The following is a 24570-nucleotide window of genomic DNA, read 5'->3' as shown; positions in this document are numbered from 1 at the left end:
CCGGTCCGCGTTTTGGTTCCTGTTGTCCTTAGTTTCTAGTTATTTGTCTGTCTGTATTTATTTGTTCGTTCCAACGAATAAATCTTCATAATTTAACCTTGTCTCCCGTGCCTTCTGCCGACCAACGCTTCCTGCACTTGGGTCCATCATCCAGAATTATGACATGATGTTTGTGTGAGCCATTTACTGAAGGCTATTTGGAGGCAAATTTAACATGTCTGCATGCGCACAAAAGAGGATTTTACCCTCAGCAGACAGCCTTGGCTGAGATGTTGCTCCGTGATATAATGGCTTCCATAGGTCTGGTATTGATTAGTCCACAGTCTGCGCTATGACTCAACCTGCCTTTGAAAACATGCCGCCGTAAGATCAGCCCTGATTTATTACGATGGCTCAGCACTCCATCTTCGCTCCACACCGACGCGCCAGCTCTGCCCTCAGCCGCGCGCGAACCGTGGAACTCCACGACCTTGGATTCCGACCCGAGGCCCGGACACATGGCAATGACACGGCCGCGCTGATGGTCACCCAGGGGCGCTCTTTGTTCTCTCAGGAAGATGACATATGCGCACACGCGTAGATGCAGACATCAGGGGATGGACGGCTGATTGGCAAAGGTTCAGATCTGCTCGATTTGGATGCGGGTCCGTGTGTGCGTGTGTGTGTGTGTCAGGATGCGAGTCCCAGATGCCCGCTGTTTGTGGCTGAGTAGATGCAGCTGGTCAGCAAATGTAAACCATCAATGGACATGAAGTCAGCTTGATTAGACATTCAAGGCCGCACATCGTGCTGGAGAGCGACTCAAAAAATATCACAGCAAGATCATTTCATGTGCTGACCAGAACAGACTCTTCGACGGAAAATAATACTATTGTTGAAACCTAAAAGTAAATACATCTGTCGTTCATTATGAAGTCAAAAAAGCCCGTGACAGATGAGGGACACCCTGGAAAGGGCTGACTTAGGTTGACTGTAAGGTCTGCCTAAACCACGGGTGGGCAATTCCATTTTTACATGATCTATGGTGAGTCTTGTGAGGCGTCAGAAGATGACAGAATATGCTTAACACATTATTTTATTATATCTTATTTTATATTTGGAAGTGATGAATGTCTTGGTATGTGACATAATTATTATTTCTTCTTTTTGCTTTTCAATCTGCCTATTTTCTATTCTAAACACTGTAAATACTATTACTTACAAATAACCACATCATAAAAAGTGGTTTAGTCATGTTTAACCTGGGTTTCCCAATTCGAAGTCCGACCAAAGTTTTAGAGTTCTGACGGGCCCAAAAAAATCTTTTTCTGAAATCACTTGTTGATATCTCCAACCTTTTTCCAAACTCCAGCCATCTCCAACATCCACAGGAAGTCATCATAATACCTAAGAACTGCCTGAGTTGGCATAAATATTCCTAAAATAATATGCTGTGCCATCAAAACTGGTAGTCGCCAAGTTGGAGATAGTCGGCAGGTAAACAAAGTATACACATTGACAAAGATCCCAAACAATTGCAGGGAAAATGGTGAATTAGTCGCGTGTTTTTGGCTGTAACAATCTGTGAAAAAATGTTGAGTGTCATCGACTGCCAAAACGTATCACCACTCCGGGAGAACAACGCCAAACGTTGTCAAAGGAAAGTGGACACTAAAAGATTCCAACTGAAAGTCCCACTCTGTTGGATTATTGTTAGTCTCACAGGGCGTTTTTCGGACTGATGTGGAGTAATGCACGTCCAGATTTTTGTTTATTTTTGAGATAACATTTGGAATCTCCATGAAATCAGAGCCAAGAACACTTTGGAGTGACGAGGTTGCAGCTACAGGGTGCAACACTTCGACTTCTGTCTTGGACATATGGCTGTTCTGTCACTTGAGTCAGACAAAGGGAGCTGACTCATGGCATCAATCTGCGCTAAATGAAAACACCTGAATGGATTTGTCTTCCGCAGCAAATGAGGCCAGAAAAAGATAATCCCCTTTTTGTTTTTCAATCTGAAAATAAACCTGGTCTGAGCCGCTTGTTCTGCGGAAACTCAAAGAGACACGACGTGTTTGATGCAACACGACGTAACCGAGCGCTGCGTCGCTCCAAAAAGCTTCACGACCAAAGTGTCACCCTGCAGTCAACCTGCGTTTGGCTCATGACACACTCTCACTGGCTGCACGTCCAGCCATGTAGAGACGTCAATGCTAACCGCAATATGCAGTTTGTCAGACACACACTGACAAACACACACACACCTCTAGAGCAAGGACACCAGGACGTCACAGTATAATACACTAATGGAAGAGCAACACTTGCCGCCAACTCCTCACACATTTGTCATGGAATTACCAAAAACACAAGCGCTGATCTCGACACTTTTGTTGTCCAATTGGTGGGTCACTTCGCAGTCAATCCAACCTGGGTTAATCTAATGTACAATCCTGTCGGACATGACTCTTCTTTGTTTGTTGAAGCTCCTGACTTTCATGTCAAAGTTGCAGCGTCGGGGAAAGTCAGCTTTTACCATGAATCACTTCTCAGCCAAGTCACTCTCCAAACAATGACATCTTCGGGGTCAACATTGCGTTATTTCATTCGTAGTGTTTACTAGTCGTAGTAGTGAGTTTTTGGTTTTAGGAAATAGAATTAAGATCACCAGATTCCTGCTGATCAATTCAATTGGAAGCACAGCTCTGTTGTGTGACTGTTGAATAATGATATTAAAACCCATCCAGAACCAACTGTGCTTCGGATTATTTGTGATGATCACTCCTTTCACGGTCTCTCAGTCGCAACCATTGACAAGTTAGTTAGATATTGGCTATACTGTTGCCCTCGGCTCAGTACCTGGGTAGAGCTCACTGATCACGACCAGACTGTCTCACCAGTAGCACAAATCCGCACGGTTTCTGCTCCAGCATGGTGACTACATTGACCCTTCGCTTAAAAGGCATCAACACCATTAATGTTTTGCTGTTTTTCTGGCTTCCCTTGTCCTCCCTTTGTTTTTACTGCGGAAACAGCATTACAGTGTAAATGTCGACTGATGGAAAAAGACCTATATTATCTCTTAGGCGCGATTACAGTGACCCAAAGAGCTCTTATCTGCAAAACATCTCAACAGGATTCACTCAAATTTCACTTATAAACAGATAAAAGTTCAAATGAATGAAAACTTCAGCCTCTGTGTAATGACGCTGTGGTACTACATTTAACTACCGCCAGGTTGTTGCTACCCAGAGAATCTCTGTGTCGATGATCTCAGCGTCGGACTACACCACTGACCTTGCTGTTTCAGAACTCAGATGCTTTTCTCCGAGCTCAGAGATGCGCAATGATGGCTAATGAAATATGGATTCCTGTTCTGCAGTTTCTGAAAAAGATTTTTTTTCTCTGCTGCAACTATTATTAAACCACCGTTCAGGCTGGTCGATTACATTCGAGCCTCTCTTCTTCATGACTTCTTAATCTGCATCTCACTCTAACTTTCTGCCGCCATCCCACCCCGCTCCTCCCACTCTCTCTTATTCTCTTTGATTCTCTCTTTCTTTGGCCTGTCTGCTGCTTCCTGCCCGGCTCCCCTTCTCTCCCTCTCATCCACTGTGTTACGTGTGCTGTTTAGCTGCGCTTAGCTTCACCTGTCAGCTCGGATCAGAGCTGTGGAGCAGCGACATGACAAACTGCCCTCTGATTCACTCACATACATCCGCACACTCACTTGTAGAATCCTCAAAGAAACAACTCCTCCCTCTCCCGCTCGCTTTATGGAGACACTCTTGCTGCGGAGGCTTTGTTTCGGCTTTGCATCCCGACCAGATGTGCAACAAGAACATGCCATTGTTTTGGAACCCAAGTGCAGAGCCCTATAATGTTCTGTGCCTCGTGGCCCACATCTGAAATCTTGTTTGGTCACATGACTAAGTGCGAGGCGAACATTCAGGTGGTAGGTCTAAAAGGAAGTAACGTAAGATATAACCATTTAACAAAACTGTCCCAAACTGACGGCATTTAAAAATGATCGGGCCTAGTCCAAGGTGAGCTGCTCTCTCCCATCTGAAGCACTGGCTGCAGAGCAAATGTGCTGCAGTGCCTCACATGCTGCTGACGCCGACAAAGCCCCTGTGCAATAAAAACAGGTTAGACAAATGTTCATGTGGCGGTGAACGATCATTGACTGGGATCTTAGTGAGGGCCTTAAAGCTCTGGCAGAGAAGAAAGGTCATAAATCCACTTAATGGCTGCTGATATTAGCATGAGCCCATGAGATGAGCTGGTGGGAAGCTCATCACTAAGAGGGACAGAGGAAGAGACGGAGAGATTTAGAGAGGATGCGAGACGCTGTTATGCCATGTTCAAACCTGTAAACAAATACCATGTTCAGGTCATGAGGTGGACATCCACACTTATAATCTGAAATAAATGATAAATGGTCTGAAAAAAACAATTTTCAATATTTTCCTGCCATTCTTTTCTTATCTCAAACATTTTACTGTCTGAATAAATGAATTTCTATTTATCTTAAACATTTTGTTGAGCATTTTGCGGTGACACACGCAAATCCATGCAAACTGAGCACACACACAAAAAAAAATGACCTGAGCAAAGTTCAAAACAATTAGTCCCAGTCAGCCAAGTGTTCAGGGTGATTTCAAAGAAGCCACGTCAAATGAATGTGAAATCAATAGTATTGCCAAGTCTATGATTGTGTTCATTGACTGGGTGTGGGCGAAGTGGTGGCTCAGTCATTATGTCCTGTTCGCGGCCATGACCCCGTCGGAATAGATCAGCGCAAGAGTCTGAGGGAGATTAAGTTAAATTAGATGCGTTAAATGAAGATGGAGAAAATACTTAAAAGTTGCTGGCAACAAAAATTCTTCTTGAAATTTGCCTCCACTCCTGGTGGACAGTGGAGGGAGAGACTTCCTCACCTAATGCCACCGGACTCTTAAATTCAGAAATGTGTTCTTTCTTTATTCTGACCTGAATGAAGTCAGTGTTTGCCTTTTATCACTTGAGATGCTTTTGACTGGATGCCTCTTTCATGTGTTCTGGTCACACAGGAGAAGGATAGTTGGGAGAAAACAAGCGGATTGTAAAGCATGAAATGGCTGGAAAAGCAGTGTTTATCTCCCTGTTTTTATTTTTATCGTTTTATTTCACAGATTCGGCAGATTAAAGGACAAACCCACCACAGATTAGCTTTTGTTTCAAGATAATGTTGGTCAAACACTTCCTGGCTTCCTGCTACAGTGTGTCTGCGCCGCATGCAGAGCACTCATCGGAGCTTTTTTGAGATTTATTGCACTCCTTGAAGAAATGCAGAGCGCAGCGTGATGCAAATGTCTGGATTGAATAGGAGGGAGGGATTGAGAACATTGGATGAGGGCCGTTGACATCTGGTGTTCTAAAGCAGCTATGATGACGAAATACAAACCAACAATAGCAACTGAGTTAGACTCAAAGATAAAAGTACTGCTTCTTGTTAAATATGACGCCAGTGGTCAGTCACCAGCACATGTTAACTGGTTCCTGAATAGGCTTCGAAGTGAACAAGCCATACACACAACAATAAGGTGAACTGAGGGCGACGACACCAGAAGCGGAGCGCAGAGGACAACACACGAAGGGAGAGGGAAACACCATGAGAACAAAATGATGATGATCATCTGGCAGCACATGCTGCTTCTCCAGGTGTATAAATCTCAGGCAATCGGTGGAATGAGAACCAGCTGCGCTGCCATGAAGCTGGAGGGGGTGAGAGAGCAAACAAGGAACCGGAACACAGGAAGTGACAAAATAAAAGCACGAACCATGACATGAAGGATTTTAGAGGCGGGAGCTGATGGAGTGAAATCCCTACAATGGTTTTCTGTCGCTAAACAACAAAAATATATTGAGCAATATTGAGCGGTTAATAAAGCACCCAAGTCATAGATGAAACTATTTTCTGAGTACAGTCCCTCATGTCATGTCGACAGACAGCGACTGAATGGGTGTGAGTCCTCCTGTTAGGGGTCGCTCAAAATGTTTCCCGGGTTTTACTGCATCCTCCTTCAAACCCAGAAAACAGACTTCCATATTAAGTTTGACATGAGCCGCTTCGGGAAGGATTTAGGTCAGGTGTCAAACTTCAGTCACGCAGGCAGAATATAGGACGTCCAGATCATTTTATTAGGTCTTAAGAATCTTAATTCACACAAACAGCTGGATGGAAGATGGGTGGGCTGTTTAAAAGACCTCCAAACATTTGTTCATGGAGTCTGTTGATGGAGTACCAGGGACAGACTGATCTATAAATACTGAGGTATGCCGCGTGTCGGTATCAGCAAACTACCTGTGTTACCGGTCGCTGCTGAGGATGATGTATATGAAGGTATTGGCGGCTCGTGTCTCTGAGCTTGAACATATGCACGCTCTAATCTGGCAGCAGTTCAGGTGTCAATACGTGCATTCTAATTACATCAGCGCTGTATAAACGTTTCAATGTCAGTGACGCAACACTCATGAATCCTCTAGCTCAGGGGGAAGAGAGGGAGCGGTGCGGCGCGGCCGACCCGGCCAAAAGGAAAGGTAAGTAATTGTATGGGGCAGTGGAGGAAAAGAGATTTTGATGGTTTGCCCTAGAGATGGAGTGGAAACAATATAATACTCCCGGTGGGCTGCCGTGAAATAACGCTCAGTCGATGGAAGATGACAAGGAAGTGAGATTTCTCATTTCTACAAGTCTGCCATGATGGTCAAAATACCACTCACACCATCCATCCCCCCCCCCTCCTCGCCAGCCATCTTCTTTTCAATCCATCACTTTGGCCTGCAGATTTTCCCGCTCAGAAACATCACATTCCGCTCGCGTGAATCCCGAGCCATCCGTGTATGCAAACTATCATCATTCCACATAAAAGTGGCGTGCTACATCTTTTGATCACATAGAGTAGGGCACTCCTGAGGCAAAGTTGAGACAGTACGTAATTGACAAATAACCTTTAATGGTGACCCCCATCTGGGAAGTTCCGACCCTCACTGATGGAACTTCAGGGAGCGCATCGAATGAACTAGCGCAGTGAAATTTGCTTGCTCTGTCTGAGGAGTTTCTGTCATCTGGAGAGACTCAGAAGAGCCCCTATTGCTCCTCACCGAGGGAAGCCAACTCATACGGCTTGGGCAACTTATAAAGATGGAAAACACTGTAGAGATACTTCAGGCATGTCCAACTTTGAGGAGGCCCCGGGACAGACCCAAGACTTTTGTGTGTCTCTTGAATGGCTTCAACATTCCATCAGAGCAGCAGCAGGAAGGGAGTGGGAACTCCGGTTGCCTTTGCTCTGACTGCTGCCCCCACGACCTGACCTTGGCCCAGCCCAGGAAGGAGGACTGATAAGAATGTTGATAAAAGCCCCTCCTCCATCCTTTCGTATTGTGAAAGCACCAGATTAAAGAGCATATTTATCTTTTGTAAAGTCTTCACATGAAAGCAGTAAAAAGTTGTGTGCAACATTTTGGGAAACAAAAATGAAAAAAAAGAACTTCTGAACAAACTTTCCAGGCTGGATAAAAACATCCTTTTCCTGAGGCGCCATGAGTCTCATCATTAACTTTTTATATCTGGTGTTCTTACATAATTGTTTGCTGCACAGTTACACAACCAAATAAATGTAAAAGTGGAGTGTTGATGAAGAATTCCAGGCGATTGTTGGCACCAGTCCAGCGTGAGAAGAACCAGGTGACATGGAAGAACCTGCAGCAGAGCGTCTGCTGTGGTGTCACAATGTTAAACTGCACGGCCGAACCCGGATCGATTTTCCTTAGTCTTGAGCTATTCTTTGTAATTGTGATCATCCAGTATTCTCCGGGGAGAGACAAACACTCTCCCGCCGCCTTTTTCTTCCATCACATATGTTTTCGCAATGTTCCCTCATCATGGCAGAAAACGCTTTATTTTCAGCAACAGATCAATGAACACATGCTCCAGAAGGAAATGGTGTGGAATGCCATTAGAGGAGAGATAACATTAAGGAACATTGGAAGTCATCTCAGTCTTTTCAGAATCACTTCAGTGTTGTGGGGTAACGCAGCGGGGAATCAAGATGATTCAGAGATCCACGCTTCTTCAAGGAGCGTGTTGCCAACCCATCACTCATCAATGGGAAATAATTACATAGTAACTACTGTGACAATGAACATGTTTCGCAAGTGAGGACAAACTCAAGTTCCTGGAACCACACGCGGCTCAAAACTGAACTCAATAATGATTTTTCAAAACAGTGTTTCACAGCAATGTTTTTCCGAGTAAAAAAAAGCAACAAATTGAAGCAGGTGGAAGGAAGGAGTGTGATGAAATATGGGAGAGCTTGTTTATGTTTGTGACTGTAGTGTTGGGCTGGAGTTGGCTGTGAAGAACGACAGTTTACATTATATATATACATTATTTAGGGTGTCAGGACTGGGAAAATGATGATGAAATTAGATGGTGATGTCAATGGTTGTGGTTTTGTGGCCTGAGAAGAACATGGGCAACTTCCTGGCAAACAGCAAGAAGACGAAAAAAAAGCCCTGCTTTTCATGTCGGTATGTCTATGATGTATCAGCATTTAAAATGGGGGCTTGTTCGACTGGGTCAGGTTACGACCATCCTAGTAGCTGTCATTTAACATTTCATTTTCTTCCTGGAATCTAAACTTTGACAATACTTGACGTGGGATCCTCCTACGGCACCTTTTTTGATCTTTTTTTCAGAAGCCTTCATCCATCTAATGTTACATCCTTCACCAGACTGCCGGCTCTTTGGCCAACTTTTGTAAACCTTCAGCAGCTGCTTGTGCTCTTTCACAATAGCTAAAACAACTTCACTGGATTACCCGCTTTACCTTAAACTAGACAACAGCATGATCCGCTTTCAACGCTTTGATTCAGTTTTGATGTTTCGTGACAAGAAAAAGCATGTTGGTGTTGAGAAATAGCTCACGACAAGAAGTGATCTTTTTTTTTTTTTTTCGCCTACTCTCCATCTTTAAAGTGGCGTGACAGGATGATGTATAACCGAGCTGTTTGGTCTCAAAGGTGAAAAACTGCTCGTGAAATTGGACTCAACATAAAAGGGACTCCAGTGTTGCGCTCGGACACATTATCCAATTACTGTGTACACAGTGTGAGCTGAGGTGTGTCATCGTTCAGAGAGCATGAGAGACTCTCGACAGCTCGAGGTGGAATAGAAAAGCTGAATGTTTATAAAACCAAAGATAATAGAAAATTCACAGTTGCACGTTGAACTGAAAATATTTTTTGAAGCGGCTGGACTTGTAACAGATGTTATGCAATATGTTTTATATAATCATAAATCAGAATATTGGTTCAAATCTTGTGGTAGGTATGTTGTGAGAAAGATTTGTTTTTATTGTTGCAGCAGAATGACATTTTAAACATTTGTAAAACTAGAAAAGCACTCAGAAAGTGCAAACCTTTGCCGAGCATCTTGAATGCAAATGACAGTCTGACACAAATGCCAAAGATGGTCCTATCTCCCAATGTTAAAGAAACCTTTTCTGGCTGCAGCCAAATCCAATCATCCGTTCACACATTTCCGCAAAACGTAATCCAAAACTGTCCATGGCTTTTCAGGTTGTTTTGAACAAAGACAAACAGAGAAACCAACGCCCTCGAAAACATAACCTCCTTGTTGGAGGTAGTAAAAATTAAGCTGTAAATGAAGCAGATAACAGTGGTTACACTAGCTACACTAGCTCAGTTAAACCTACAACATGATGGAGAAACATCACTTAAAGTTGGGAGTCGAAAAAGAAATGGGCAAAGAAGACTAAAGGTCATGTACATAATACTTCAGATGGAGAGATGATAGCGGCAGTGGAACACACTCTCAGACACACAAAGATAGCGAGGATGCTACAGTGCACACTCCAGCAAACAGCTACATGCAGGCGGTTGATTTTCTGTCAGGGCGACTTGAAGCCAGCGTCAATCCACGCTTGTACGAGACTATTACCAGGATCAGTGGAGTGAAAACAGAGCCCACGGTGAACGGCCTGTTCCCAAACATCCCTGCATCCAGGACTTACAAGAGCGACACAACGTGAAGCGCAGACACACTCAGCCCACTACCACAGTGACACCGAATTCTGCTGTTGCATCAAAAGTCACAAAGAATCTTGTTAGCCTGCAGCTACATTTCAAAACAAAACCACTTCACCATTTTGCCTTGTGAACGGCGTGAGCTGTGTTCGCTTGGATCTGAAAATTCACCAGTGGAGGTTGATTGACAGCACCCTGCTTTACTCACTTTTTCACCTCGTTCATTGCGATAAATACAAATTTTCTCTATTGAGAGCTGACTTTTCCAGCGCTATAGTGTAGTGCTTAAACCTTAAAATGAGGCTGCATTGACAACAAAGCTGTTTCCTGTAGTTTAAGAGTTCATGTATTTTGTTTTCAAAGATAACACAGCAAGACTAACCAGGAACTCTACACCTTTCACCAACACTCTTATAAGTTATAACACGTTAAATTTTGCAAACTGTGTGCCCGTGTGTCCCTCCCAATTTCATCTGATCTGAGGCATATAAAGCAGCAAAAAACAAACCTGTTTGAACCTGAAAACAACACTAACTTGTTTGTCATTTTGGCAAGACATTATTGCTGCATTTCAACTCGTACGTCAGTCTACGGAGCCCAGGTAGAGCCACACAAACTCCTGACTGAGACACTGAATGTGGAGCGATGTCCCTGTTTATATGGAGTTCTCGCCTCACTTTATATGTTTCAACCCATCCTCATTGGCAAGACGTTTGTGAACTTTTGTTTCCTATAAAAAGGCAGCCATGTTGCATGCAGCCATCCTGCGTTCCCAACGTCAACATACTACGCCAATGTGTTGGTTTGTCCTCATTCTTGTCATGGACAACATAATATTCAGAGTTTTATTATTCCAAGAGGGGTTTATTGTTAATGCAACGTCTTACCTACCCACCCAGCCTTCGTGTCGTGTTTTTTAGGAATGGCAAATACATGTTTCATCCCGTCACAGATAAAAAAATCAAACTTTTAAGACAATAGTTAACAGCGTTTGCTACGTGAAGTCAATAACTTTCACCGTTTACAGCTATGGGGTGTCATCAATCCCACGATTCTTTGCGGGTGACATGAACAAATTGCATAGAGGGTAGCGTATCCATAGGGGCTTATTTTTAGAACAAAATAATCTTGAAATGGGTGAACACCGTGCCATACATGGTCGCCTCTGGAGGTCACTATTCAAACAGTCTGGACGTACCAGAAGAGCTCAGGAGTGATGCAGACTGGATGAAGATCCCTTCTAATATTAATCTGCTTGGACACTCAGATATACGTCTGACCTCAGCTCAACTCCGCCGCCAAACCCCAATTCCCACATCAACCATCCTCACTGTTTGTACTTTGTCCCGCTCCTGGATCCATCTCATTTATTTCCTCCTCCGTCTTGTCACCTGACGCTTCCTCACCTCCGCTGGCCTCTCGCAGCTCATGGATAAAACATGGCGCGTATCACGTATCGGCCAGAGTGGAGCGCATGAGATATTGGCAGATGTAAAAATAAATTGAAAACGATACTTTGCATATTTATCAAGTATTTATATCATCCGTGAGGACTCATAAAGTATGTATGTGAAGAAAGTAACACGGAAGCAATCGCCCAGTTCAGGCCAAACTTAAGAGCTGTCAAGCTGTGAGGCAGGATCTACTGTATGTATTATTTTACATGTCATTTATAAGCGACTCTGCCTATCTGTGAGGCCCAGAACTTTTCTGTTGGGCAGAGGTCTGTCGGTCATTGTTAACAATGACAATTCACACATCAAACCACCTGATCCTGAACCAGTTTAACTGTGACATGAAGATTTCCTTCTGTTACAGCAGCAGAGGTGGGCGTCGCCGTTGTCCACGTCATTGAGATTTAGAACACACAGACGCGCGGGATGCATGTTTCCGGGGGTTATTTCAGAACCGTGATGGCGGAAGAAGAGAAGAATGCTTCCCTGAATCAGCCGCTGCCTACTCCCGCTGCCTACGTCCGCTCATTAAGACCAGGACACGCTGGGATGATGCGCATCACGCTGGAATTTAAGAAGGAGTCTTGGAACAAAAATACTGGGCAGGAAATGATGACTCAGTCCACCATACCCTCAAACTCCATTTCAGTTTGTACCTTTTTGAAACGTCTTGCTCATTTCATGACTTTAATCGTCTGATGTGTGACAACATCTGTAACATCTGGACCTGCTGAACTGTGGCCAACGGCAGATGATCGATCACTCTTGTTGATGAACAGAGCAGTGAAGGAGTAAATAACCCTCGGAAATGATTGTTTATATCCGCTGTGCCCTTCAGCTCTTCAGTTTACCTGAAGTGCTTTCATGATGTTGAGTGCAGAATCGTCTCTGTGTGAGTTTCTTTTGGATATTACTGAGTTAACACGGTGGTTCATAAACACAACCCTGTACATTATGACCTACAACACTCCCAACAACAGGCTAAGTTACAGTGAGTTCTCATGATGCTCTGCAGCATAGTCCACCAATGACAGTGGTTGACCACTAGAATAAACCATTCTACTGGCAAACTCAGCTGACCGGCTGTGGAGGTGGAGCCTATTATTATCATCGACTGTAAACGGTTGACTGTAGTGGAAAGCATCATGAGAATACATTTGTCATGATTCCACTTTTATTTTTGTTCCCTTGACTCCCTTTTTCCTTTCTCCCTCCTTCCTTCCTTTTTGTGTGGATTTATTTTCTGTTTTCTTCTCCCGGTTCGGTGGCGCCCTTTGTTTGGACTCATTCTCATTCTGTCCAGCAGAAGTTTCTTTTCATTATATAGAATTCTAAAATTATTTATCCAGAGTCTTATTTTATCCTAAAATTGTTCAATTCTTCCATTTCCATTAAGTTGTATTCAGTATTAAAAAAAATGGCACTCACAGAAAATATCTACGGTTTTTGGGTCCCAGTCAAAAAGGTACCAGACTCCATTTGTTCCTTCCATCATTTTGTCGGTCTCATCTCCATACTTCCATACAGAATCTCTTTACTTGATTTTCCTTCTTAAAGGCAACTACCACGGTCGATCACTACTTTAATGACCCCACTAAATCATATTTTGAAACGGCACGTGATCATCCGCATGTATCACCACGTCACATGATGACGCTGCACAACATATTCCAGACTCCGTTCAAGTATTGAGTGTGATTGTGCTGGCAACTATTGCTGCTGCCTCCCTGTGCACACGGTCTGCAGACAGGGTAGCCCTGATGATGATGCTGGCGCCGCTGAGCATTTGGCACCATGTCATTGCTCAGCTGGTTCCTGTCTGTGTGGCAGCCGCACAGATCGAAATTCATACTTCATGTGTTCACTATTCCACCGCAGCCCATCTTCTGGACACACGTTGATCCTGGAAACTTGGAACATGTTATGACAGGTAACGTGTTTTCAGTAGAGAATATATTCTGTGGTAATGTGTGTAATGGCAGTGGTGGTGAAGTCTGGACTGCAGACTCTAGGCTGTTTCTCCTGTCAGCACCTCAGTATGGTTCTGCTTCTAAAGAAGTAGTAGCATGGTTTATGTTACTGTCTCTATATGTTTGCTCGACTCCAGCGCTTTGTATAAAACGTTCTGTACCTGTGGTTCATTCAGTCATTCATGTTGACCACAGAAACTGACCTTGTTGCACTATGATAGTAAAATAAAAATTGAAAAAAAAAAAAAACGGATTGGGATCAAGTCTGACTTGCAAATGCAAACCTCAACTAACATCCCAAAGTGGGTGTAAAAGATTGGCGCAGAGCCAGCACTCAAAACTTCTAACAGAACTCAAACCAGCTGACCCTTTTCTGGGATTATATAGAGAGATACTGGAGCACCATGGAATTTCCCTATCACACGAATCCTCCCTCAAAGACCACGTTAATATTTAATCTTGTTTTGGGGCAGGTTCTAACTAAGAGATGCAAAGACAGACTGAGGAAACAAGCGCAGATGTTCGGGAGACGAAGCGATGCAGTGGGAGAAAACGGGGGAGTTGTCTGCAGCTGTGAGCTATGTGTGCACGTCATGACCACCGCTGTTATGGCGGCCTGACCCTAGAATCTGCACAGCTTTGTCACTGGATCTATACACTGGAGGAACACGCTCACACACCTGGCACAGGTGCTTCCCCATTCAAAGCTGGTGAGAGTTATTGCTCTGTGAAAAGTTTTTTGAGTTCTTGACCACACGCTCCCGTTCATAACATCCATGATCAGATGCCATGACATCACCACGCTCACGTGTGGCAGGTTCCAGTAGAAGGCCTGCTTTTAGAGGAACTCTGGAACAGCAGTTAGTGATTGGTTGGCTGGTGCCCAGCACTCACACTCTCCTCTCTTTCCCTGGCGAATCAGTGAAACAAAAACATGGCTCCCTGCGCCAGAGTTCGCCGTTGGGCGTTCTCCAGCCAGATCAATGCAGCAGCCATCCAAAAATCACACTCTGTTTTCCCGTTGTTCACTGCAGACCTTGAGCACTTCCACCGCAGTCGGATCAATGGTCTGTGAAAGTGAAATAACCGCAGCAACAAAGTCAAACGCAACATAAACACACAGAGTATTATGTTTTTGTGTCAGTTGGCCTTCTATATCCATCCTCCTCTCACTCTCTGACTCTCTCTTTCCGTCCGTCTGTCTCTCTCTCTCCCCAATCCATGTGACTACATTACTGCTATTGTCACTTTCCTCTCTGGGCATCATTCATTAACCAGCAGAAGACTTGTTCGCATACATGATCTGATGTTCTGATGGGAAAACTTAAAAACGTTCGCACATATTAGTTATGTAATGGCATTTCCTATTCACAGTAGGGTTTTTCCCATTTTGCATGCACGCCTCAGCAGTTTGAGTTTGAGTGGGTTCTGAGGGTCCAACAAAGGAGCACAAAGGTGTCACTGACATCGATTCAACCAGTACACAATGAGATAGAAGAAATGCTGTTTTCATTCTGTGTGCAGTGGAAATAAGATCAATAAAATTTTGATTCCATATGCAACAATAAATCCTGTAAGTGGGTCAAATGCCACCACCATCACTAGAGGTACTAAACACTGGTGCGCTGCGCACTGAAGCGGAGGAAATAGTGGCATATATCAGCATCAGAGACAAATGGCTCCAAAACACTGAATGCTAATATGAAAATCGAAAGATCAAATTGATGATTGGTGAATGCTATATGCTCTTAATAAGGGTCACCAATGCAAAACATGGGTGCTCTCTCTCCTCTGTTTTCTTAGGTTGGATCATTACTCATTGTTTGTTTTAAAAACTGAGGGCATTTGAAGTGTGTTCCTTCACCTATTTCTTATGACACTCATCATTTGATACGCAGAACAGGCTTCCATGCTCACTGGCACCAACAGAACATCCAGCTGTCATGCAACTCTTCGCCATTTCTCCTCTGAAACTGACACTGAAGAGGTTTTTTAACCTGCAATCTAATGGTGCACCGACAGAATCGAACTCCTGTGACGTCACAAAGGCTCCCTTTGATTCAATTCAGTTCATTTCATTGTGTATACACAAACATAATGTTTGTGTGTTCCAGAGCGGTGTCACTATAGTGTGACACTATAATGTCATACGTCACTTGTAAAAAGAAGGCTATCATACATCCATGCACACAAAATATACACATTTGGATGCAAACACACATGTACACACAAACATTAGCACAAAGCATAAACACATACAGTACTGTAAAGCTACACACACACACACACATGTATGCACAAAAACATTCCAGACATGAAAACAAGACACGACCATCCAGTAAGCACAAACACAAAAACTTACATGTACGCACATAGGTTCATGTGTTCTCAAAAACATACAAACATACGCTAACCCTAAACCCACGCGGTACCTGAGAGGTAACCAAGCTGACAACACTAAAATATACACACACTAAACGTAAATACAAGACGTTCACACAACCCATAAACCCATGCAAACACACAGCTGAACATCACACAGACAACACACAAAAAGCATGTATACACAAATGAAAAACGGACACACAAGAACACGTTCAAATGAACTTGCACACAACAACATACTGTACGTAGACACAGCGTTTGTTTGCACAAAAGCACTAGCACAATCTTGGCTACACACATTTTCTATCAAGCACAAGTCATGTGCATAAGTGAGAACACACATATATATATACTGGATACTGTGATGACTTAGTGATTTAGTTAGTCAATCCAGAGGTCAGTTGTGTTGCTTTTTCTAAAAAAAAAGAGTCCTGATTCACCACTCCGACAACAGTGGAAACAGAGCTGTAACCCAAAAACGTCTCATTGGCGACAAGGGGTTTCCTCCCGGACCACTTGTGTGCATAGTAATCTGCCACAAGTTCGACGGTGTGAGGTTCCCCCGGGGCGGCGTCGGATGAAACGACCGAACCAGCTGTTTGTCATCCACAGGGACGTCCAACAGCAGGTCCCCTCGTTTTTGTCTCTAAAAACATGCTGCTAAGTGGAGTCATTACGATCATGTAACAAATGATGCAACTGATCACTTTGGATGAATTCATGTGGACCGCCAGATCAACTAGACGGACTCTCATCCTGCTGTCTCTCAGTCGACCAGGAGCCCAACTCCCACGGTGAAGCTGGTCTCACGCCACGTTCTACTCATGCATCTTTGGTACAAAGTGAGAATCTTGACCCTCTGACCCGCACACGTGGGCACCTCTCCAGCTCCAAAAACAGTCTATCATCAAGTCGCTATGGCTCATTCCTTACACTGTAAGTTACAGTCTGAACTGAAGTTAGAGGTCACCCTGAGTCTAACCATTCATCTTTGCTGTAGAGTAAAACTAACCTCATCATTTTCACTTGTCTTCTAGCTTTTCTTCTTTGTCATAAATTCTGACCATCCAGCCTAAGAGTTTTCTACTCCATAAACCTGTTGACATCTTCCTCCGCTTCGTCCAGATACTAGTTTCTTTGTATTTAATACACGTACGCCTTAAATACATTTCTTGTCCATTGGTCCATTTAGTCAGTTAGCCAGTGAGTGAATAGGGATTTTCAAAAATGTCTCTCAGAGAGTCGCAAACTGACGCTCAAACACAAGCGTTTAAGTGGGTCACCAGCAACAAACCAAGACACAACATTGCGAGTCCTACCTGGAGTTGGTCATGTCCGTTTGTCCTCCTTGACTCTTCTCCAGTCCGAGTTTGGTGAAAATCCCGACCAGCACCATGATAGCCACCACTCCACAGATAATATACACAATCATATGGGTCCGATCCCTGTCTGGTTCCTGGTGGACCTCTGTGACTGGAGCTACTGGCCGTCCTGTGTTGGCCCAAACCGGCGTGTCGTAGTTGGAACAAGATGTCTGGTCCAAGCTGTGAACTTTGAACTGGCAGCAGAAGCGGTAGAAGCAAGAGCCACAGCAGAACATGTAGATGCCGGCGTTGCAGTTAAAAGGTGGGTCCCACTGGCCCATGACGTCGTAGTAACCCCAACACCGGTTGCCAATACCAGGGGTGTCATCTGAGCTTGGTGTAGGTGTCGCCAGTGCTGCCTCTGGCAGCACCGATGGTTCTGTTGTCTGGTTGTTGGCCGAGACTTGGGCCACGGCCTGACCTAATGGCCGAGAATTCAGCCCCCCAAGAGAGGTCCAACCCAGCAGAACGGCTAGCATGAAGCTGACCAGAACCGGGTGAATGTAGGACGCCATTCTTGCTTCTGCAGAGCTGGTGTGACAGAAGACCCTATGAAGACAAAACAGGCAGTTGGAAACAAACATTTCCTCCATTTCCAAAATGCAATTTTCGCTTCAATAAAGACTTTTGACACTCGCAATGGGGTTACAAATGTACCAAATAAATCCATGCCTGTAGGAACAACGTTCAGCATTCAATTACCACTGTGGGAGTTATAAGTGCACACAATTACAGAGAGCTAAATTGCTGTCAAGAGGGAAGAACAAGAGAGTGAACGAAATCAATCTCCCATTACATTGTGCTTCCAGCAGGATGGAATGAGTCCCTTGTGAGCAGTACAGACGCAACACAGCCACGACAACGTGAGCTGGGCTTTTGTGTACAAATGCTGTTCTCCCTCTGTCTGTGGTGTGAGTAAGTTACCCTGCTAACTAAGGTATAAGCTAATGTTTAAAAGCTTGAAAATTCACTGTGGTTTCAATTGTGATATTAATCTGCTTTTTAGCGCTAGAATATCTTTATACAATGTAGAATACGTTTAGGAGAGTGTTTACGAGAATGCAACAAGTCGGCCATTCACACAACCCGTGTGCCATTTTTTAAATATCTTATTCAAAAACTAGCATGTAAATAATAAAAATAAAGCTATAAAAATTAGCGTAAAGTTGAAGTATATTAATGTGACAGATTATAGGTAGAAGAAGTAAAGACTTCATACATGATGTATAAACCTTGAAAACTAGAATGTCAGACCAAATTTTTACACCTCTGGAGCTCACACACACCTTGTTTGGTGTGTAAGCATTGCTACTTCTCTCAGTGGCAAGTACCTCTAAGTAACCACGAAAATGCAGTGTAAAAATGTTGTTGCGGATTTTATGTGTTCTAAAACACTCAAATCTTGATGGAAGTAAAGCTGGTTGATGGTGAGTGTTGTGTTTGGACTGTCATTGAAACAAGGAAACAAACACATAAAGCTTGGATAAGGACATGAATTAACCCATCAATTTCACCTTCTATTGTTAGATCAGACGACTGCTGAGGTTGTTGTGGACAAATCCAGAGTCTTGGAGAAGATCCAGTTTAGGAAGTCTTGTTACCTACAAGTGAACTTGCCTCAGGCATCTCACGCACAAGCACTGATCTGAGGAATAATCCCTGCGAGAGAAGTCTTTAACAGTCGCAGGACACTTCCAAACTTGGTCTGGTGTTTGTCATCGGGTTTCCACAGGTCCACTGCAACTGCTCCACTTGACGTTTAACTTGCATCTTCACGCTTTGAAGATGTCTTTTTTTATTTTAGTGGTGAGCATCTTCTCACAGCAAACTTCCTGTGGCTACTTCCTCCCAGTCTCCTCAGTCAGATTTAATCATGAGAGCCTAGGTTGCAGATGGAACACCCAGCAGTTGGGGGGGAAGCTGCTGTTAATTTTTCACATCACTCCAGGCTCTTGTCCGTGGTCCAAAATAGTCCCTGGTGTGGAGTGTCGTCGTCACACACACGCGCTCTCACACACACGTTCACAATCAGCTCCAATCCCCCTGGTGACAGAGCTCTGTCACTGTCAGAAGCTTTTAGGCAAAACAAGAGGAGTCCGATAGCTCTCAGTGTTTGTCAAGCTCTTGCTGCTGTAAGTCCAGATGCTCCTCCTGTTCCCGGATATCTACTCCGACCCAAGACAGCGGCTCGGAACCCTGTGTCAGCCTCCTCTGTCCTGTTCTACAAGTGCTAAAGCTCGGAGGAGAGGGAAGAGGAGGATCAAGGGGAGGGCTGATGTTGTGATCAAGGATCCTAATTCCCCAAGAGTCACCACTCAACGCTGCTGCTGCTGCTGCCGCTGCTGGAATCACTGGAGAATGTTGGATCCTGCAGTTTCTTCTCTGCTCTTCTCAGATGTTGCTGGTTAATCTACACACTCTGCTCTCCCACCACTTACCTCCCCTCTGTTTGTCCGAGCGGCTTTTCTCTGAAGTACCTGTGGACCGCGCTCCTGCACCTGGAATAATTTCTCACTCGGACGACCGGTGGATGTTCCACCTCCAATCTGCGCCGTGGGCAGATCAAAAAGACAATCCTGTTTTCAAAAGAAGCTCCCTTTGGAAGTACAGGACTGCAGCAGGAAGCTCTTTGCTTGGCATTTGTTTCAATTTTTCTCTCCCCCTTTCTCCAAAAATCACCCAAAAAGAATGCAAGCAACAGTCTTGTGGAAAATTGCTGCAAATAATTCCCCCAATTCTGACGCCATATAGTCACCCTGCTCTGCTCAGTCCTTGTCCAGCTGCAGCTTCTCTGAAAACAGGCATAATTTGATATATATGTATAGGAGTTTTATATATATATCATATGTATGTGTTTTCACTGGTGATCTGCTTGTGAGGTGCTCCAAACCAAAGTGAGAAGAGGCGGGAAAATCAGAGGCAATAAAATGCCCGCTATTTTATTCCATCCTCCCATTTGTTGCTGCGTGTTATTCCCTTAGTTCCTCTGCGTCTGGTCCGTCTCTGTCCCGTACGGAGGTGCTTCCCGGTGCTGCCGCTGCTGTTCTCTGACAGGGCTGGATGACAATATCACACACACATACGAGCGCACACACTTTGGCTCCTCCCTCTCCCCATCACTCCTCCTGCTCACTGAAACCCTCCCGCTCTCTCTTTGGCTCTCTTTCATTCCTCTCTCTCTCTTTCCTACACACACACACACACATAGATATCTTACACGGTCGAATCTGCTTAGTTTTCCTTGCTGACTCTCTATTTTTTCTTCTCTGGCTCTGGTCGTGCATCCGTGACAAGCTTTTTCTCTCCTATGTCCGTCAGCTTTGTTTACTTTATCCATGTCTGCCATTTGGGATGTTGAGACAACCAAACAAACCTCAGAAATTGAGTCGAAATATGAATACATAACACTATTTCAATATCAGTTTTGTTCCAAGAGCCATTGAATTCCATGTCACATGGAAGCAAATTTGCACAAAAGTAAAATAAACTGTTTTACCGCAAAGACAAACTTGTGACTGACCATTGTTGATTCAAGAGTTTCATCTCTTCCGTCATACGTTGATCTCCCCGGGGTGCAGTTTTTAACATAACATCCAAAGTAAAAGTTCCATTTTTCTCATTAAAAGACAAAATCTAAATATGTTTTTAATGTTGCCATGTAGTACACCAATGCTATCTCATTTTTTACATTCACACCAGGTCAGGACGATTGTTCAAATTGAACTTTGATCCTTTATTAAACTCTGAACAAAAATAAAATAATAGAAACAATGTGTAAAATATCAATAATAATTTCACAGTTATATTTAACCATCATGAAACGCTTTGGTTCAGTCTGTTCATACTGACTGGTCCTAGGGAAGAGTGGAGACAGGATAAAAGGTTCAGAGAACATCACTCTTATCACTTGTCTTTATAGCATTCTATAGTCCACAAGAGACAGCTGCGCCCCACACGGTCCCTCTTTCCAAACCAATTTGATTCCTCACCACAGTAAGTCAGTCTTCTTAGTCACTCCTCAAACCATGTCTCTGGACCTCCTTGGACCTCTCTGATTTTACTATTGTCCATGCAGAAACCTGCAGAGAACCAGACTCATAGGGCGTCATACACCTTTAACCAATGAGGGTGAAAAACAAAGGGCAGCCAGAGAGGATGGAAGCGACATAATAGAGTGTGATTCCTTGGAAATGCAACAATGTGTCAGAACTTGCATTTTATTCCAGTCTGTTGAGTTCATTTCATTCCTAAGCGAAAGCGAATATTTTGTCGTTTCCAACTCCATTCCTCAGCTGCCTCCTCCAGCCCAACCTACTTCCTGATCATTATCCGCTTTGCTTTTTTTCTGCTGCTCCATTTCCCCCCGCTAAAAAATCCCATCAGTCTTTAAAAAGTGTTTTGCTGACAGAGCAGCAGATTGCCATGCTTACATCTGCACATATGTGCGGTGGGTGTGTACGTCATGTGGCGGTGTGCTCACGTGAAGTGATTGTGTTAATACCCCTCCGCTCCTTTTCTCTGCATGAGCATGTCTAGATCATGCGTGTTGCTGCAGTCTCTCGGGGCTGATTTAGGAGGAGAGAGAAGGAGAGATCACAGGGATGGATGTGGGAAGGAGGGGGAAAGGAAGCAGGAGTGAGATAAACAGAAGAAGGGAAAGTGAGAGAGAAAAGCTGGAAAAGAGGAAGAGGAGGACGGCTGAGCAGCTGCCAGGGAGAGGAGGAGAAGCGCCTTGATAAAGAAGAGGGAAAGAAGAGAGGAGCTATCGCAGGAAAGGGAGGGGGATTAGACAACATGGGGATAGCGACTGGAATAAGAACTGACAGAAGAATAGTGGGACGGAGGGAGGAGAAATCTGGATGAAGAGGAGTGAGGACAGGTAGAAAGATGGATGTCTCAAGGGAAAGTGGCACAGTCGCTCCATCATATTCTGTCCTAAAAAAAAAAAAAAGAACAATCATCTGGAAAGAGGGGGAAGAAAGGAGAAGCTAAATCTGAGTTTGGCAGAATCTCAGTGTTCGTGATCCATGTTAACAAGATTAGGGGAGAGAAAAGACTCGCATTTAGGTCAAATATGATCTCAGCACTCTGAAGGGCCAAACAATATGTTGCTTTTTCAAGCAGGAAATAGTTTCCGCTAAAATGCTCACTTGGGAAAGCGTGTCCGGGGACAGCTTTGCTGAGATGGTATAGTGGTCTGGGGTCGTGTCGATCTCAGCTCCGGAGCAGGCAGCCCAGACTGGTTCAGGTGTGTGGGTGGGTGGCGTCATGTGAAGTGCTGTGTAAATAAGAGCCTGTTTGCAGCTGCACTTATTATTAAGTAAATGCTAATGTTGTGCCAAAAGCTGGTCCATGGCGTCTGTTTTTCTTCATTCATTCAACTTACCTGCTGATAAACAGTAAAAACACTGGCAAACAGTAACATTTGAGAATGAAAATGAAATGAAACAAAGGGTCAGAGAGGTACCATCAGTCTGTATCTTTTTAATCCCAGTTTGTTTTTTGTTTTTTGTTGTTTTTTTTCTGGACAATGAAGATGTGGATTTGAAATACATGCAATCCTCTAGCTTCTCTCCTCAAACTTGAGAGGTCTGGTGTTGTGATGATGACCATTAGCAGTGTAGTGAGTTCATCAGGCAGTGCAGTTTTATGTCCCTTACCGGCCACCATATTTCAAGATGGTGCATGACTATGAAGTGCCTACCCAAGTTCATGCACATACAAATGAAAGGGTGAATTGCAGTTCCTTCCTCGACCTCAGAAATGCAGGCTTGCTTCAAAATGACATGTTATGTACAAAAATGGGAGCTCTGTACTTCAGCTGGTGACCAAATAGCAGCGGTTTAACCGCAAAATTATTTTGACTTTCCGACCCATGTCTCTTATTGGCCCATTTGCTTGTTGACCACGGTGTCAAGTATCAAGTGCATCCGGCTCCAACCAGCTCCGACCAGATGCGTCAGTGCCAAGCGTGATTTACTGAACTCCACATTTTCACAATGCTGCCCCCAAAAGTCTGAGGACGTATCAACATTTAACATGTGCCCCATTTCTGAGGCTGTTTCCCATTTCTCCCGCTAACACTAGCGCTTAACACTTGCTTTTGAGTGCCCTACACTATGAAGTGCCCTCAGACAAGGAGGTGAAGTGATTGAAGCGTAAAGACAACGTGTCTTTGAATGCCGTGCTGTGTTTTGTTTCCTGCATATTGAGTGTTGGAGACGTTTTGGACAACCTCTTGCATCGGCGCTGACAATCTCACTTGGTTGGGTGAACCAACTGAGAAGAAATGGGCGGAGCCCAAGCCGACTTCGCTATGTTGCGGTGGTAGATCTGTTAGAGGTATGGCGATGTTAGCTGACTCTTGTTTGTTAAGTAGAAATAAAAACCTACTGTTGTACATACATGTTGTATTGTTCATGTTGTCGGACACGGTGGAGCATTTGGGTCGCGAACGTGTTATATGAGAGAGAGTAAACAAATGGAAGAGTAGTACTCCAGAATCACAATTTATTTATTGGTAGTACATGAATACAAAATTCTATCAACGTTTTGTATTCACAGAATGAAAACCCAGTACTTTTCTTTTCTAAATATGCGTTGGATGGTGTTGGTGACCCTCATTGTGAATTGTCCGGTACAAATAAATGTTCACCTGCCGTCCGGTAGAGAGAAAAATAAACCAAATACATCTGTCATCATATGGTAAGTTTGCTGCTGGAAGCGATAACCTTTTCTCTAGTATTTACTGTGAATACAATTTAGTCACATTCCTCTGTTTCTGATCTTCTCCCTCCAAGTTCCCCAGCTTCTTGTCTCCTCTGAAACGTGTTGACAGCAGCAGTTACGTCAGCCGCACACAGTCATATTTCCAAATGTGCTTGACAGTCACACTCATGCAAATCTGCATTTATGAGTTCACACTGTGTTCCACAAATAACTAATCCTACCACCCCCGAAGCCTATCTCCACTTTTCCGCATAAAATGAAAAGACAATGTGCATTTTGTTTAAGGTGCAGCAGGAGAGGGGAATGACCTACTCTCGACGAGACCAATAGAATCACGAGGCGAGAGCGGGGAGAAAGTGAATCATGGGAGTCGTAGGTGTTGGCTCAGTGCATCATGGGAAGGACAGAAAAGGATTAGATGGATGAAAGAGTAGAAGGACAGAGTAAGAGGTGAAGTCCTGAGGAACCGATGGAGAGCAGGGAATTGGAACTCTGCCTTAAATCATTGCTGTCCTTTTTTTTCGTCGATCATGCGCACAGTCACAGCCTCCCCCCGCACTACCTTACACTTTTCATACGCTACATATCTGAGGA

At 44.1% G+C, this 24570-nt stretch overlaps 1 protein-coding gene across 1 annotated transcript in view; it reads right to left on the bottom strand.

Moving 5' to 3' along the window:
* Positions 1-20295, bottom strand: part of LOC128751034 (protein shisa-8) — a 72848-nt gene extending 52553 nt beyond the window's left edge. The window contains exons 1-2 of the mRNA XM_053851776.1: positions 18762-20295; positions 17203-17796 (exon numbers count right to left, since the gene is read on the bottom strand). Of these exons, the coding sequence (XP_053707751.1) occupies positions 17203-17762 (560 nt within the window). The 5' untranslated portion in view covers positions 17763-17796; positions 18762-20295. The remainder of the gene's footprint in view (positions 1-17202; positions 17797-18761) is intronic.
* Positions 20296-24570: the final 4275 nt, after the last annotated feature.

Source organism: Synchiropus splendidus, chromosome 19 (genome assembly GCF_027744825.2).
Source record: "Synchiropus splendidus isolate RoL2022-P1 chromosome 19, RoL_Sspl_1.0, whole genome shotgun sequence".
Classification (NCBI taxonomy): Eukaryota; Metazoa; Chordata; class Actinopteri; order Syngnathiformes; family Callionymidae; genus Synchiropus; species Synchiropus splendidus.
This window is presented reverse-complemented; position numbering and strand designations above follow the sequence as displayed.